This window comes from Glossina fuscipes, unplaced genomic scaffold, assembly GCF_014805625.2.
Source record: "Glossina fuscipes isolate IAEA_lab_2018 unplaced genomic scaffold, Yale_Gfus_2 3, whole genome shotgun sequence".
Classification (NCBI taxonomy): Eukaryota; Metazoa; Arthropoda; class Insecta; order Diptera; family Glossinidae; genus Glossina; species Glossina fuscipes.
In genome coordinates this window covers 16,411,599-16,428,786 of record NW_023998417.1, presented here as the reverse complement: position 1 = coordinate 16,428,786, position 17,188 = coordinate 16,411,599, and the positions used below count along the sequence as shown (strand labels likewise).

The 17,188-nt window shown below is 32.1% G+C and overlaps 2 protein-coding genes across 14 annotated transcripts in view; one reads left to right on the top strand and one right to left on the bottom strand.

The window, feature by feature from the left end:
• LOC119634387 (tyrosine-protein kinase Fer) overlaps nucleotides 1–8,841 on the bottom strand; it is a 37,112-nt gene extending 28,271 nt beyond the window's left edge. For 3 of the 13 annotated variants that reach the window (XM_038028505.1, XM_038028507.1, XM_038028506.1), the window contains exons 1-2: nucleotides 5,903–7,851; nucleotides 3,002–3,189 (exon numbers count right to left, since the gene is read on the bottom strand). In XM_038028505.1, the coding sequence (XP_037884433.1) occupies nucleotides 3,002–3,189; nucleotides 5,903–6,098 (384 nt within the window). In that variant the 5' untranslated portion in view covers nucleotides 6,099–7,851. The other 10 variants (XM_038028503.1, XM_038028494.1, XM_038028502.1 and 7 more) reach the window with 10 other exon arrangements.
• A 4,233-nt stretch (nucleotides 8,842–13,074) lies between these two features.
• On the top strand, nucleotides 13,075–16,262 carry LOC119635053 (phosphotriesterase-related protein). The gene is made up of 5 exons (XM_038029570.1): nucleotides 13,075–13,184; nucleotides 14,884–15,399; nucleotides 15,460–15,624; nucleotides 15,678–15,895; nucleotides 15,961–16,262. Exons 1-5 carry the CDS (start codon nucleotides 13,166–13,168, stop codon nucleotides 16,096–16,098), a joined length of 1,056 nt encoding a protein of 351 aa, XP_037885498.1. The 5' UTR covers nucleotides 13,075–13,165; the 3' UTR covers nucleotides 16,099–16,262.
• Nucleotides 16,263–17,188: the final 926 nt, after the last annotated feature.

The window sequence follows — 17,188 nt, the reverse complement described above, 5'->3', positions numbered from 1 at the left end:
GTTAACACACCTCTGTTAACGACTTAGCAGAGCTTATCTTAAATAACTACAATTGAGATATAGTTGGTTTGGAAGCCTAGTCCGTCCGCTTCACACTTTCACACTTTTCTTTCACACTTTTTTTTTCCATGTGCATTTTTCGCTAACATACCAAATTTCAAATACACAATTTGAATTTGTTTAGTTTGTTTGAAAGGTAGTTTTATATGGATATATGAAATGTCCACAAAAATATTTTCTTTTTTTTAATACGGACGGACTAGGCTTTCAAACCAACTATATCTCAATTGTAATTATTTAATATAAGCTCTGTTAAGTCGTTAACAGAGGTATATTAACAGAAATGGTAGGTGTCTTTACTAGTTAAATTCGAATTTATCTTCACACTCTTTACTTTGAATCAATCGCCAAACACCTATTTTGGCCAATTTTTAATTCTGTAACGATTTCATAAGGTGAAATATGAATGTCTTCCTCTGTCTTTTGAGAAATTTCATGGACTTTATCGACACTTGACTGGCAACACCGCGACTTGTCTTTAGTATTCGTGAACTGCTGAGCTTGACACAAAATTTTCACTGTAAAAAGCATACTTCTTTATGCATTTTGCAGAGTGTTATCGTCTCAGTCTTAGCGTTGTTATGAAATGTGGAGCGTTTTTTCAAAATTTTAGCACACTTTCAAATCGATATTACCTTCGATTGTCTAATCTAATGTCTGAATTAACTAACATTTTTTTTTTAAATTATTTATGGAATGCCACCTGTCATACGCACTATAGTATGGCTTGATAAAACTAGTGTTATCAAAGTTACGTCACTATAAATGCGGAAACACCACGAAGTTTTTCTTTTACCTAATATGTTGCTTGCTTGTTTTTTTAGCTAGATATGTACAATAACGTTATATCTTGATCAAGCAAAGTAATAACTCAGAAAATTAATTTGTTATTGTTTACGTGTAGATACAGAAAAAACTTACGAGATAACTTTTACAAAACTCTCTATTGACGTAATGAAAAAAGTAGACGCAATTTCCGTAATACATGAAGAGAGACATAAAAATTTATCATAAGATACAAAGAAGCGGAAAGCGCACATTTTTACAAGTAAATATATTATTATAAAATATTATCATATAATATTAAATATAACTATAGAAGTTATTATGCATTAGAAATCGTGCTCGAAATTGAAAATTGCAAATGATTAATATTATGAAATTTCTTTGCTTCGCAAATTAATTTGTTGAACATAAAAGGAAAAAAATTCTCATTCTCCCCTTACGAGAAAACGACAATTTTAAATGTTCACAAAAGAGTACTGAGTAAATAAAAACATAAACATTTCTAGCCATCGCGTTAAAGAAAAATTTATATTAATGTTTGAAAAGACGCGCATAAATAAACACACATGCATAGAGAATAATTATTTGTACGTACATATACAGCTAAAAACCCACTATAGGTATTTATACGTGGTGCAAGTGCAGACTACTTTTAATAGAATTGAAAGAAGCGTTTGCTTATTTTACAAAGGCCACACATGATGTGATCATGGGATTATTTTCATACTTCTGCTGCAGTCGCTGCTCACAACATTGTATTACAATAGCGATAAATTGATAAAGATTAAAATATTAAAGAAAGAAAAGCTTTTTCCAGATTTAGGCCTGACATGAATTCACACAAATTATTGTATAAATTGTGATATAATAGTGAAATTGCATCAACCATCATCATTTCAATGATTATGGCTTGAAGCCAGGCAATAAAAGAGGGAAGTACACAAGTTTATAAAAAAGTTAAAAAAGTTAAAAAATTTATTTACAATTAAGAGAGGATCTTGCGATACACTCCATAAGATTTGTGTTCGCTTATTTATGATAAACACTTTTTCAAAACGCAATGTTACATAATGCGGCATAGTGCGATGTTCTTACAGGTGTACACTTGCACCATAAGACACCTATGGCATATGCTTAACAACAGATACCTGAAGAGTAATATTTGGAAGTACAGAAATACCAATGAAAAAGAACCAATTTTTTTGAGATCGCATTTGCAGTTCTGACAAACGAACAAATAGACGTAATTAAATGAAATTCCCTCCTCATACAATTTATTTATTCTAGATATATATATATATAAATATAGAGAAAAATTATTTTCTTCTATTAAACAGTTTGAAATTCTTTATTATATATTTACAACAGTTAATGGAAAAAAATATATTTGTAATAGGTTAATTGCAGTAATAAATTGAATGAAATAATTCTGAATAAGCTTTAATTTAATAAATGGATTAAAAGCTGGGTGCCATATTTTGTGAGTATACATAAAGGCCTGGGACGTTTACAATTTTAATGCGTACGAAATACCATTTTTTCTAAACGCCCCAAACTTTTGCGTACGGTTATTATACGACAGTGAAGTTTTGTCCGCCTTTTATTTCATTTAGATAAAAGAATTTTTTATATAATTAATTCCCAAGAATTTTCATTTGGCATCCATATCGACATTTAAAACAAAATCCCATTTCGTCCAAATTCAAAAAATCTTCTCTCGCAACTCTACAACGATTTTTTGTTGTTTTAATAGCATTCAGTCTTGGACGAAAAGAGAGCAGTGCCCCAAGTTCCCTCAAAATATTTCGAAAATTGCGACCTGCATGTTGAACATAAAATTATAGGAGCTAGGGGCCCACAGGCCTGCTGGCAAGAATGCTTACCACAATGAAAGCCGCACAAAACCTACTTCCACACGTTACACGCTACATCTTGCATAAGAAATATTGCAATAACATACCTTATATACCATTGAGCATTTAAAAGGCTTCGCATGGCATTCAAAAAATTAAAATAGTAGGGGATTTCCTTTGACGAAATATTAATGGCTAATATTAAAAATCTGTGATTTTTATTTGAGAAGCCAGTCTTTGTTATTAGAAATTACATGGCTTATAAGGAAAATACTATCTCTGTACCTATTTCGATTACTTACATGATTTAATCTAGCCGCAATTTTTGTATGTTCTTCTTGGTATGTTTTACGTGCTTTACGTTTATCTTGCGACAGATGCGTCAATTTTTCGCACACCACTTCGAGTAATTCAGCATTTGTTTTAAATTGTTTGGATTGATGATCCAGTTCATCCATATAGGAGCGCCATGATTTTGTAATGAGACTGCCTGCAGTAGAAAACAACAGAAACGCAAAATGAGAGCTATGATCGTTGTAAGAGTTTCAATAAGATTGATGTGGAATCGCTTATGTGCGAAGGTACGCAAAAAATATATCTATGTAATTTTGATTTATTTTCTATAGAAACATTCGTTAAATAACAGCCTGATTTACAATTATATGCGTAGGCTCATTAAGCGACTAACAAAACTGCTCTGCGGCATATAATGCTTGAGAAGATTTGCTGCCTAATAGTGTTGAAAAAAGCATATAATATATATCCACTACGCGCGATCACTAATCAATAAATAAATATACACATATCCATTATTTAAATTTGAAAACACGCATGCTTAATTTCAAGCTTATACTTTCACTTATTTTATGGCTCTTGCTTTCTTTTATTAGATTGCTCAAAGTCAAGTAAAATGTGTCAAAACTGTGATTAAAATGCTTATACAAAATAAGGGAGAAAGCTAAATATATTACAGTCGTCACCGACGGATGTTGGCCCCCTCGCGTTGCTATATTGTTCGAACGGAATGCTCCGTGTCTAATTTTCGTACATCAAGTATGAAATTGTGCTCACAATAATTAAAATTCGGAATATGTCGAAAAAATCGAATATTTTTGTTATGCAATTTGAAAACGTTTTTCTTTTAGTTTTTGCTAAATATAAATGTTTTCATTAATAAAGTACATATATTAATCTAACACTGCCTGTACTTGCGCTGGATAAGTAAGTGCAGAAACTATTTCTTACATTATTTTTTCCTTTTGGCATTACAGAGAAAATAATCCAAAGTTACTGTCAATAACATCAAGCAAGCAAAGAACTAAGTATACTAAAATAAAAGAGAATAAATATGACGCGTAGAATTATTTATCCATTCTATCCATCGTGATTTAAGAATGGGAAAAAATTGAAAAATAATTTTGAGGTCTTACGATAAATATGCGCACTCTTCGAAATTTCAACTGCTGCTCATCTGTAGTTCAACTTTTTCTTTATTTCATGAAATGCTAAATTATTCCTACTGACAATTTCAGTCATTAAAGCGCCGTCATTTTTTATGAAAGTTAATAATTCTTCGGCTGCTTTTCAATTATATGAAGATCCGAAAAATGCTAGCGTTGAACGCCATTCTAATTAATTGTACACATTCATATACTAGTATCACCATCCACTTGTCTAAACGTTGAAAGTTGAACTTTAAAACCGTTACAGTTCAGTCCAGCAACATTTTTTTGTTGACGATTATGCTACTCTTTCACGCTTACTTGCACCGACACAAGTACGCTCTTGCACAACAGGAATCGTTATTGAAATTTAATTTTGCTTATTATTTTGTATATTTTTAATTTTCCCTTTAAAACGTTCACCTAATTATTTTAAGTCTGGCAAAAAATTGTATTATTAAACAAAACATTTTTAAAACAATTATTAAACATTTTTGCAAGTAGCTACACTTAAGAAAATTTTTGAACGTGTTTAATTATAAACAAGACTGGACAACGTAATATAATGAAAAGCATTCTAAAATATTACCGATAATATCAAGCAAAATGTTCGAACAAATGTCGATCTTTAGATACAATTAAAAATTTGAGCAGGTGTTTAATTTCATAATTTAAGTGTAAAACGCAATAAAACGATTACGATACTTCAGTAAAATGAAGTGAGAAACAAAGTTTTAGTCCCAATATATAAAGGCTTGCAAAAAATAAACTTTGTCACCAATTTTTAGATGTATATTCACTGTAAGACCGAATGTGAACGTTTTTTTAGCTTTTTGCGACAAGTCACCTCTGATGTAAACTTTTGACTTCAGTTCTGAATAATGCATACAAAATATCATCTTGACGCGTAAATTTCTGCGACGGAAACGATTCCCAAAGTTAACCGAAATTTTTCGATAGGCGAAAGCATTTCCCAGAATTATTAACTTTGTTGTAACCGCATTTTCGCTTTGCATGTTACAATGTGTAGTACAAATTTAAACTATCCCCCACATGATTGGCGAAAATAAAGAGAAGCTTTATGAATTGACGTCATGCTTTAGGTACACAAACTATCATGCAATATTCAATTCGTATTACTCCAGTGAGTACCATTGAATAAATGGAAACTAATCGAGAATTTTCCAATTTATTTGCACAAATTTTTCTTTTTCTCGCCAAACATCAACGCATTAAACCTTTGCGTTTAAGGTTTCCCTTAAAAGTCTAATAGTTTCTGTTGAAAGCATCACAGTTTCTGTTGACTCTCATAGTTTCTGCTAAGGATCGCAATCGTAAGGATATTCGAAAAGAAAAACAAAGAGAAAGGAAACATAAAAAACGATTACGCCATGATTTAAGCTAAAACTTAACACTCATCAAAGCTCATCAGACTACCCAATTCAGAAAAAAAAAACCAAACTTTAAGCTCAATTCATTTATATCTAGTTTTAATAAATTTTAATTAATTGCAAAAACTCATTGTGGTTGTACACATAATAATTGTTTACATCCACGTAAGTGGGTTAATATGAACGCACTTGTTTGTGCATATGGGTAATTCCGAGATGTTCAATATGTACAAAAGGAAATTATAATATATAATGGCAATTAAAAAGAAAGCCAGAATAAAAATAACCAAAATGGGCAAGTGAGAATTACAGCATACTGAAACAATATTGATATTTAGATTGTTAAAAACAAAATATAAACAAAACTTACCTTGCATTTCATCAGCCCGATCAATTTTTAAACCCTGTTGTGCCACACTTGCTAAGTTGATTGCGTACTCCTTGTCACATTTTACCCTCAACTGTAAAGCACGCTTCATAACTTCCATTAGACGCAATTCAGCATCCTGCCGTACAACTAAAGCTTCATGGGCAGCACGACCCTGTAGAGCTGTTGAAAAGCCCATTGTTGCTAAAGGATTTTTTTGTTGTTAGTTATTGTGCACGATTCTAAGTTCTTGGAAGCGTTTCAGAAATCAAAATGGTTAAGTTCGCCTTATTCATCGACGACTCTTAAGAGCCATTATGTTGTCATTACGGACGATCAGCTATTACGTACCACAGTACCGTTTGCTTTTATTCTTATTGGCCACATGAAGTGATTTTATACGTATATGAGTCCTACGTTTTTCTGCTATGGCAAGATTTGGTTATCCTTGTTTTGCTTTATCTCGAGTTGTTTGCTATAAAAACTTCCGTTCACTTGCGCATGCACAGAAAGGCAAAGAAATTTTCTTTTAAACAATACTTACAATAGAAAACAACACAAAAAAGTTTTTAAGAAAGTAAAATTAATTGCCGGCAATTTCTATAGAAATTAAATGGACAAGTTGGAAAAGAGGAGAGAAGAAACACTCGCGTTACAACACTGTGAGATTAATAATAAGTAAATTATAATAATAAAGACAACTTTGTTACGAAAAAATTATTTTTCTTCTCATACTATATCTCATTGTACATCAGCAGATTTATTTATAAGCTTTTTCTTTATATTTCAAATATTATTGTAACACATTTATAAAGCGTTCTTACACAGGCCATCAAAGTTCAAGTGTCTCTTTTTGTTCGTTCAACTTTCTTGTAAGCCTGAAAATTTTTATTTAACTCGTATTTTGCAGATCAAGTTGCTACAAATTTTTAAAAGAGTATTTGCCAACGAACTTTCAGCCAATTTGTCTTCTTAAATTTCAAAATTGTTTTGAAATACTTCTATTTGCCATTCTTTAAAGACGATGCCACTTACTTTCTTCAGTACACTTTTTTCTTTTTTGCAAGCAGGCTGCGGACATTATGGTTACGGAAATTTGTGGGCAACTACCGAGAACACATTTTTCTATACGTCGTCCGGCTCGCGCCTTTTTAGACAATCTTGAGTATGTTTTTTCTAGTGTTTCATAAATTGTACTGCAACATATGTAAAATTTTCTTAAATATAAACTAACACTATTCTCGAAAATATTTAATAAAACAAAATTTATGAGCAGAGCATTTAAATAAAATTCCTTTTCGTCTACTTAAAGTACGTATTCTCTTTTCTCATTTATTCACGTCTGATTTTGATAATTTGAAATTATATCCATCTTCGTTTGAAGTTGCCGCGTATTCAGTTTGTAATTCATCATATAAAGGAGTTCGTTGAAAATTAGCACTTAGTTAATTACATAAATGTTTTAGTGCCTTCACTTTGTATTACTTGTATGTTGGATTATGTTGTATTACTTATGTTGAACATGAAAACCTATAACATTTTAAGTGTTCTGGTGCATTCAAGAAAGTTCTTCAGTGTTTTTGGATAATGATATCAACTATTTACTTTCTTCTTTTTTTTTTGGTATGTTGAATGGAGATGGACTAAGCCAACAGATTTGTGGCTTATATGTCCAGCTATTTACTTTCTAATCCATTGCTAAAGAGAAATTTTCAAAAGTTATTCATATATATAAAAGGAGCTATTTCAGACACCTACTAGCACCATACCTTGACAAACAAACAAACAGATAGCTACTTGTTGCCTTAGCTTTATTTGAACTTTAAACCATCCGTTCCTTTGTTTATTTTGTATTTTCTTGATTTATGGGTTTTTATCTTTTGTTTTTTTTCTTCTGTTATTCTTGTTCGGACTACCGTAGAAATAAACTTGATTTTTTTCTCATATATTTACTATAAATAAAAAAAGAGCACAAACATATATAGGCAAAACATAATCAACATTAGCGATCGAGGCAACAAAAAGAGAACGGCTGTGAAAAGAAAAATTGCGCGTAAGCTACTTAAAACCTATATAGAGGCATAGGTGTACAAGAAACGAGAAGAGACATCGAGAGAAATAAGTTAAATTTAAAAGAATTGATCATAAAACGGGTTTATTGTTGTATCTTTAAGAAGAAATAGCAGCATCGATGAGTGTATTTTTAAAACAGACACAACCACAAAAGAGAAAATAAAATAATTGGAATCGATTTAGTATGAAACTTTTTTTTTGATTGCGGTTTACATCTACAAATACGTATTTAAAAAATAGAAAATCGATATGGAATCCCCAAAACTGCTGCACTCAGATAAACGATTATGGACGTTAAAAGAACGTAGGGAGAAGAAAATTATTGAACGAAAAATAATTCTGATTGGCAATCAAATAAAAGATCCGTGTAAAGACATATTTTTCCTTACTTTCGGACATATATATACATATATCCGACTATACTATATTTTGTAATATACTTTTTCTGACATGCACACACAGTCTACATGTATTTCCTTAACAGGGTTCGGGTGTTAAACTGTAAAATGAATCGCAATAAATTTGCACAAAAAAAATAATATTCGCATGAACGCCAATTTTGTGGCTTTTCTCTGGCGGTACATCACCCCTTATTTTACAGGCAAGTCTTACGACTTGCTTCAGTTTCTCCGTTTTTTTTTTTGCAAATTTTTTCCGAATTGCAATTATATTTATTTGTACATTTCACGAAGCGTATATCAGCACATAACCACAGAATATTACAATACACAATTTTTTTTTAATTTTTACTCTTAATATTTCGTTTTGGACCATAAAAATACTTTGCACGCTAAAATAAACGTGGCGCGACTTGCCCGCTTTAGAAGCGATTTTTAAAGGCGATTTTTAGAAACGAAAAGCAACTAAAACGAAATCTAACAAATATTTAGATTTATATTCATGTTTCTTTCTACTTTTTTCTCTCCTTTACAGACACGAGAAAACAAAATTTTAACAAAACAATGCCAAAATACACTACACTAAAGTAAAAATCCGATAACTGCGTTATGCGTTGGGCTTAGTAACGCGAAACATATAACGCCAAATCAATTGAACATACAGCTTGCGTGCGATGTGAAAATATTGATTAGCGCTCGCCTACGTAAACGCTTATGAAGGGGCACATAGTTGGTAGACCGGAAAATTGCTTTGAAATATAATTTTCTTGAAGCAAAAACACAAAAAAAAAATGATAGAATATATTTTTGTAAACAAAAAACGATTTCACTTATTAATGGCAAGTTCACAGTATTGTTAATGATAAAATATTTATAATTAATTAGCAATTTTTAACAGGTTTATAATGAAACATTTGAACGACAAAAGGAAATGGATAACGACGATTTGATTATTTGAGTTATGATAATAGGTATAATGTGGGAGCGCTGTCGTCCTTGCCGGAAACACAAAAAGCTGTTTACACTATACGTATTATGTTAACGTCGACTAATTTAAAGTGAATGTTTAAATGAGTTGTCAAATATTTGACCTTCATAAAATCCAATTTAAAATCACTGAATAATAAATGTAATAAAAACATGATCTTTCCTTTACTTCCTCTTTTGTAATATTTTTAGTCTAGTTTAATTTTTAATTTCATTTAATGTTTCTTCCTTCTGCTTGTTTTTCGCAGCATGTAAAACCATATGAATTCGTTTTGTTCTCCAAAAATTCGCGTTAGCGCACAGCGCAACGCAAGGTGCATTCAGTAACATTTAGATACATATGATCAATTTTATTTTGACAGTTCGTAAGCCACGCCTAACGCAAGCATTGTGTTTTGCACTTATTGCCAATCCTCTTCTCTCAGAGTGATGAGTATGAATTTATTACTTTAAATTTGAAGAAAATGTTGGGCATTTCTCATTTAGTTGTTTCTGTTACAACCAATGGTTCCAATGCTTTCTCTCTCTCAATTGACATTGTTTACAAAATTTACACTCAATAATAATACTAACTAAAAACAGCAGAGAGTAAATGAGGGAGAAAAATATAGTGAGAGTTGATAATGTTGAGTGAGGGCGCTTCCACAGATTGAATTTTCGCTTCTGTATACTATTGGCGAGTATACTTCCACTTGAGAAGAGGACGAACGTTTTCTTAGAAATACAGAAAAATATTTTTAAGCACAAACACACTGAGCTCTTGGAAACTTAAGAATATTCAAATTTTATTGTCTTTTTTTTTGAATGTTGCTACAATAAAATTACTTTAATGCAACTACATTAATTAATCAATATTAATGTAACGATATAAAAACAATTTATGATGTATATAACTTTTAATATTTTCTTGCATTTGTTTGCCTTCTCAGCTACATACGATTTCAAAGAACATTTTTTTTTCTTCTTTATGACTTCCTTTGTTTCCTGGACGAAAACTAACTGGTATTTTTGCAGGCATCTTTGATTTTACGCATTACCATTACGGTGTTATTATTATTATTATTAATTTAGCCAGAAAATGAATCCTAAGACTAAAGACTTAAAGCACTAGTATCTAAAGGCTTTCGGCTTTTTTAAAAACTCTACCGCACTTGAGATTTGAACCCACGACCACTGAGCTGCTGGTCGAGACTCTTGCCTACTCGCCCACTTGGGCGGATACTATGGTGTTAAGGTTGTATTTTTGTGCTAAATATATGATAAAATACGCGAAACAATTGTTAAAGATTTTTTCGAGGCTGCACTTCTAAGCGCATTGCATCCCTGTAAGTTAGTTTTAGTTCAACTGCAAGATAGAGTAGGTGTAAGTGCGGATATGGTCATTTCAATTTTCCCCTTTCCTTATGTATACACGTTACATACGGTTGGATGTCTGTGCTATAACTGCTACAACTTGCCTTGCAGCTTGTAGCACATTGTTCGATTTTTACCATAAAATTATGCATAAATTTTATTACAAAATTAACATTCCGTATAGAAATAATTACAAAGCTGAATGTGCTGAACATACGAAACTTTCCTTGTGACTTTGCCATTTACAATTCAGAAAAAAAATGCAAGTATAGTCCCTTTGCTAAATCACCGGAGTCCGGCAGCTTTCCTGCGAATTGAACTTCTTCCGATTTGAAGTAAAAATTTGTTATCTATGCTTTGTACAGTTATTTTGACTACTTTACGCTGCTCGCTGGTTCGCTGAAGTAAAATCAACTAGGTTAAAGAATTGGCCGTATGGTTAGATTTTGTTTAGATAAGCGTTATTAAAGTGCAAAATGATTGAAGCGAAAAATTTCCTCGGAAAGTAATATTTCGAATCCACATACCAATATACATTAATTTACTATTTTCTTTTTTTTTTTTATAAGAGTGCAAATGACAACTTTAAAATCATATCGCGCTTGAAATATTAACTGCATGACCGTTCTTTTTTTTATCAATACATCGCTGTTTTGAAACGGCAAGTGATGTATGAGCGGTAATAGAGATGGCTTCATCATCATAATATTTGGAAAAATGATTTTGATCAAATTCTTAATTTAATAATACAAAGTGAACTCAAACTTTAAGTCCATGTAAGTACATTTCAATAAAAGTTTGAATGTGAAATTAAAAAAATATATTCATTCATAATGAAGAAGCAAGAAAAATATTCGTTTATAATGCAAAAAATTATGTACGATATTCATTCCTAATGAAAACGTTTAAAGAACGCACTATATGTGTCTGTTTGAATATGTATTTTTTTAGCACAGTTTATATTTGATATTAAATGACATTTCCTTAATTCCTTAGGGCCTTTTAAGCCGGCCCTAACAAATATTTTTGTCGAGTTTCAAGTTAATGTAACTGGGAGAAGTGATTTTACAAGTAAAGTAAAGAAGACACAGAAAGTATTAATTTGCAATTTTAATACATGCCTCGACGAAATGCAAACGTCATATTCAAACGCACGCTTTTAATTAAATGCATTCTTTCATATCGGCCTTTTGGTATTATAAATATACTGTATAGAATAAATATGAAAATACAGCTGAGTGAGATAAAGGGGCTAAAAAATATTCTATTTGCAAAAAGAAAAATTTACATAGGTTACATTTATTTTAACGGATATATATCCGTAGCCCTCTTGTTGCCGCCGGTAACAAGAGACTGATAATTATTCTCTTAGAATCTTGTATATAAATGATTAAAAAAATATTATTCCAATTTCATTTCTTTCAGTTGATTTCTTAGGAATTAGACCACATTGAAGTAATGTTTTCAATTAAATAGTACATTTACGTACGTAATTTGATATGAAACTTGGTTATTTATTCATGTTGATAATTAACTTACAGTTAAAATTGGAAGCCAAAAAAAAGGTAGGTGGAAGGGTATAAAATGTGCAATGAATGAGCTAACGTGGCAAAAGATCAATCGCACTACATCGCAAAAGATCAGTCTTCATTTTACTTGAACCTAATCTATATGCTTTATGGTGTCCCTTTGCAATCTGTTGCTCGCAGTTTCTTGGCCATGCCTACATCACATTTGCTACTATCCTACTAGGGGACTTGCCTTACGAAGCTTTGCGTCGAATCGATCATATTCTGCGTTTGTTATTATAAAATAAAAGCAATTTAAAAGTATCTCTGTACTCTGATTGAATTGTCGTTTTCTTCATGGAACGTTTTGCTAATGCTGTTAATAATTTTCTGTTCGCACTACCAGACAGCCGCATCCGAATGTACGACTTCCCATAACATCACATTTCCCAACTTATTAAATACTTATGCTATGTGCAACTATGTATTTTAACAACTTGTTTTTGATAAAATTTCTGGAGAGGATTTTGTCTGTTATTACCCTTATTTTATTTTTGAAGTTATTCCTTGGAAATGACAATTTTTTATATCATATAATATTTTCAACCATTCACCGCTTTTCTATAATAATTTGTGCCCAAAAATTAATTAGCAATCGGAACTTTAAGTTCCAAAATATAATACTTAAAGTTATAAAATTTCCAAAATCTTCTTAACCTCTCTATGGTTTTATAGCACCGCATTCTATATAATTTATGTGGACGCGAGTTGGAGGTTTGTCAAGTAACCACTAATTGTTTAAAATATATACGCATGTAGTCTTTTCATAAGAAATTGAATGTTTAGTATCTGTTAACCACTCGCACAGTCTAATTCAGTTTTATTTTTGTCATCGCACGTTTAGTTGTGTATTTCAAACAAACATTATTAAAGCATTTTATCAAATTATGCCAGTCATTCAAACAGGTAAAGTAAGATAAATTGTGTAGATATTGTGATTATATGTCTGAGTTATCACTGCGCCAACATTACGAAGAATTTATTTTATAAAAATTTTATAATATTTTCAATTTACCGTACATATCTAACACATATGGACATAATATCCAAATGATGTGTAGGATATAAATCTGTGGATGGTATATTATGCTCTGGACGCAGTGCGGCATAGCTGATTAACTGAAATTTACATACCTCAGGATTTTGTAAACTGGGATTTAAGTTAAAAATTTATTCTAAATAACTTATCGCCACGCGCGCTTTTTCAATGTTCGTTAAAATTTGCGACTCAGCTAAGTAAATTTGTGTGTCATTGCTACCACCGCTACAATATCCATTATTTTCCGTTCCCATGTCCCACAAATCGTCCGAGTCTTAAGTCCAAACTTCGGCGGCATTGTCGTATTGGCCCACAGTGAAACAGTCTTGAGGCCAGCACTATAGCATACTAATATGGCCGTCATCCCACCAAACTTTAGCGAGTCCATCAATAGAATTATCAATAATTTGACCAGCCGTATACTTGGCGTCTTCATCAATAAAATTGGCAACACGAATGACCTTAGTTCCAGGACGATATTGAAAATCAGAGTGATCTTCTATATCTTTGTAATCTCTGTTAAAAATACCATGTGTTGCGAATAGAAAGAAAGATGTCTAGAGTTACCAGTCAAAACGCTACATTTCCAAAAACTTATCCTAATTCAGAAATTTCCAACCAATTTCCCCGTAACAAAATAAACTGAAACAAGAAATTATTATAAAATGGAGCTGAAAATAAAGCAACAAATTTTATTTTTAATTATCTTTTATGGACGAGAAGCAAAAGATAATACGAATATAATTACATAGTATATGTTATACAAAAACGATAAGGGCATAAAATACAAATATGGACATTGTGTTGTACGCCCGACAGCTATGGATTATTTAAATATTAACTGAAAACCTGCTTTTCTATAAAAGTGTATGATATTAGCGCCAATCTTTAAAATACTCTGTAAGCGTAAGAAGCAATTTGCAATTATGAAGATGATTAAATTCTGATTTACTGGTCATGCAAAGTGCATTAACTTTGCTCCAATAATAATTTGTAACATACCATCGAAGCGTTTGCTAGGCTCGAAAACATTATCTTCTTTGGATTCTATTTCTTTTCGAAGTTACTTCTATTGCAATCCAACTTATACGTTCTTCTATATATTGTTACAAAGCAATCGGCTTCATCTACTTTTGATCTCATCTGTTATATGGTTGAACAGCGGAGCAACTTACGATTTATTATTATTATTATTATTATTGTTAATTTCGCCAGAGAAATAAATTCTAAGACTAAACTCTTAAAAGCACTAGCATCTAAGGCTATCGGCTTTTTATTAAAAACTCTACCGCACTTGGGATTCGAACCCACGTGCGGTTACGATTAATTTGCTCAATTGCTTACAATTATCAAAAATCTGAAATTTTAGTAATTTGATGTTAGCCGCGTTGTTATTTTGGTATTTTAATTTCATCTATAAACTTCGATCCCGTTTGTGCCAAACTCCATCTTCCTATCTTCGATTCTTCTGTCTACGATTCACAAAATTCGGACTTCAAATTGTCATGTTTTTGTAAATTTATTGTTAATTTTTGATGACTTTTAATTATTTTTCTTTTTATTCAGTTTTAGATAGAATTGAACCTAATTTACTGGGAAGAACTCTTACTCATGAACATGTAGCTTTGGATTTTGCACATTTTTACTGTTCGCCACCGGACGATTTTCGATCCTTCTTAGATGAAAAATTACATTTAGCGAATTTGGGATTTATACGGCAGTACCCGTACTCATCGTTAGATAATTTATGTTTAAACGATGATGCAACTCGCGCAGCTGTTATTAAAGATCTGGAATTGTATAGAAGACTAGGCGGTAGCTCGATTGTAGAAAATACATCGCACGGTCTGAAGCGAAATCTGAAATTCATGGTTGAAGTATCTGAGAAGACAGGCGTGAATGTTATCGCTGGGACAGGTCATTACATATACGAGTTACAAAATAGTGGTCACATGAATATGTCTGTTGAACAAATGGCTGATCTATATTCGAAAGAGATAACAACTGGCGTCGAAGTTGATGGGATTGGCATGGTAAAATGCGGTTTTATTGGGGAAGTAGGCAGCGTATATCCTATACGTGGTGAGTTAAACGTGAAATATTTAAAAAAGCTGTAGGAGAACTTGTTAATGTTGTTTAAAGATTTTGAGAAACGTGCTATTAAAGCAACCGCTGAAATTCAAGAGCTGCTCGGCTGTGGTGTCTCGTTTCATCCAGGTCGCAATGCTGCGGCGCCTTTCGAAATAATACGGTTATATTTAGAAGCTGGCGGTAAAGCTAGTAAATGCGTTATGTCTCATTTGGATCGTATGTTTTCACTTTGGCTTATTTTCGCTATATACTAATTATTTTCTTTTTAGGTACCATTTTCAATTTCGATCAGTTATTAGAATTTGCTAAATTCGGTTGTTATATTCAATATGATTTATTTGGCACGGAATGCTCTTACTACCAATTAAACTCCGCTCTAGACATGCCGTCTGATGGCCATCGCATAAACTATTTTATGAAACTGATTGATGAGGGTTTGCTTGAACGACTACTCATGTCGCATGATGTACACACAAAACATCGTCTGGTTCGTCTTCATATTGACTTATAACAACAGCTTTAGAAAAATTGCATATTTTCTTTCTATAATAGACTTCCTTTGGCGGTCATGGTTATCATCATGTCCATATGAACGTATTACCCCGTATGTTCGCGAAAGGCTTAACTCCTGATCAAGCCGAACAAATCACTGTCGTTAATCCAACTAACTGGTTACAGCTTAATATTTAAAATTTTCATGTGTTTAGCATGTAGCACTCCATGCTTTGAGGACTTCAATTAAAATTAACAAATAGATGTAAAATTGAAAATTGATTGTCTTATGCCAGATTTTCGAACATAGGAAATTCCGTGAGGATTTTCCAATAAAAATCCATTAAAACGTATCTTTTTGACAATTTTTATCGAATAAGTGTTTTAATAATATTATAACTATGAATCCGGACGACAGTAGATACAAAACCATGTACAGCTCAGTCAAATAACAAACCTCTATCATTATTAATTTGAATACATAAAAGAATTTACCGGTTTAGGAGCTTTTAAGCATTTTAAAATCCCGTCAGAGAGAACCTGTGTGCTAAACTTTTGCTAACTTGCAGCCATTTCTCTGAACTAGAAGAGTCGATTGGCAAGCGGACCATTTGACCAAAACTTACGCATTTCCTAAGCGCACTTCTCGCTTACATAAAGAACATATTGATAATATTTCCTAAACTAAGTAACACACAGTCTTACGCCACACAAACAGAAGTATGCAATAGAACGAGGTTGGAGCCAATTTTATTATTGACATTTGTTATAGATCTACATTTTTTGAGGACTATTTTCTGTGCCCACTTCCAATTTTTCATTTAACAGTTGGTTTAGAAATTCCCATAAAACTCACTCCACGTCAGAGCATTCCGTCTTGCTAAAATCCCAGTTATTAGTTGTAAGGAGGGCGAAATATTTAAGTAACTGTAAAAAAGTGTTTGGAAGCTTATTGTGCTCCATTACATTATGTTGTGTGCACATAGTTTTATGGCAACTATTATTCACTTAAAAACTTATTGCGAACAAATTAATCTTCATTTGCTGTTTTATATAACGTAATAGTTTTTCTTTTGTTTTTCCTGCGGCTGCTCACAGGATACGGGATCGTTCGATACATCCGTGAGCGGCTACGATATCAAGCGTGTATAAAGGACCTAACCCAAAGAGAAGAAGATGCCTGCTAAAAGGTGAGCGGTCGAGTAGTCGCCAAGTATCGCAGAGACAAATATCTGAAACCAGCCTTTCCAACTCCAGAGGCCCACGATGCGTTCCAGCATGCGTACGA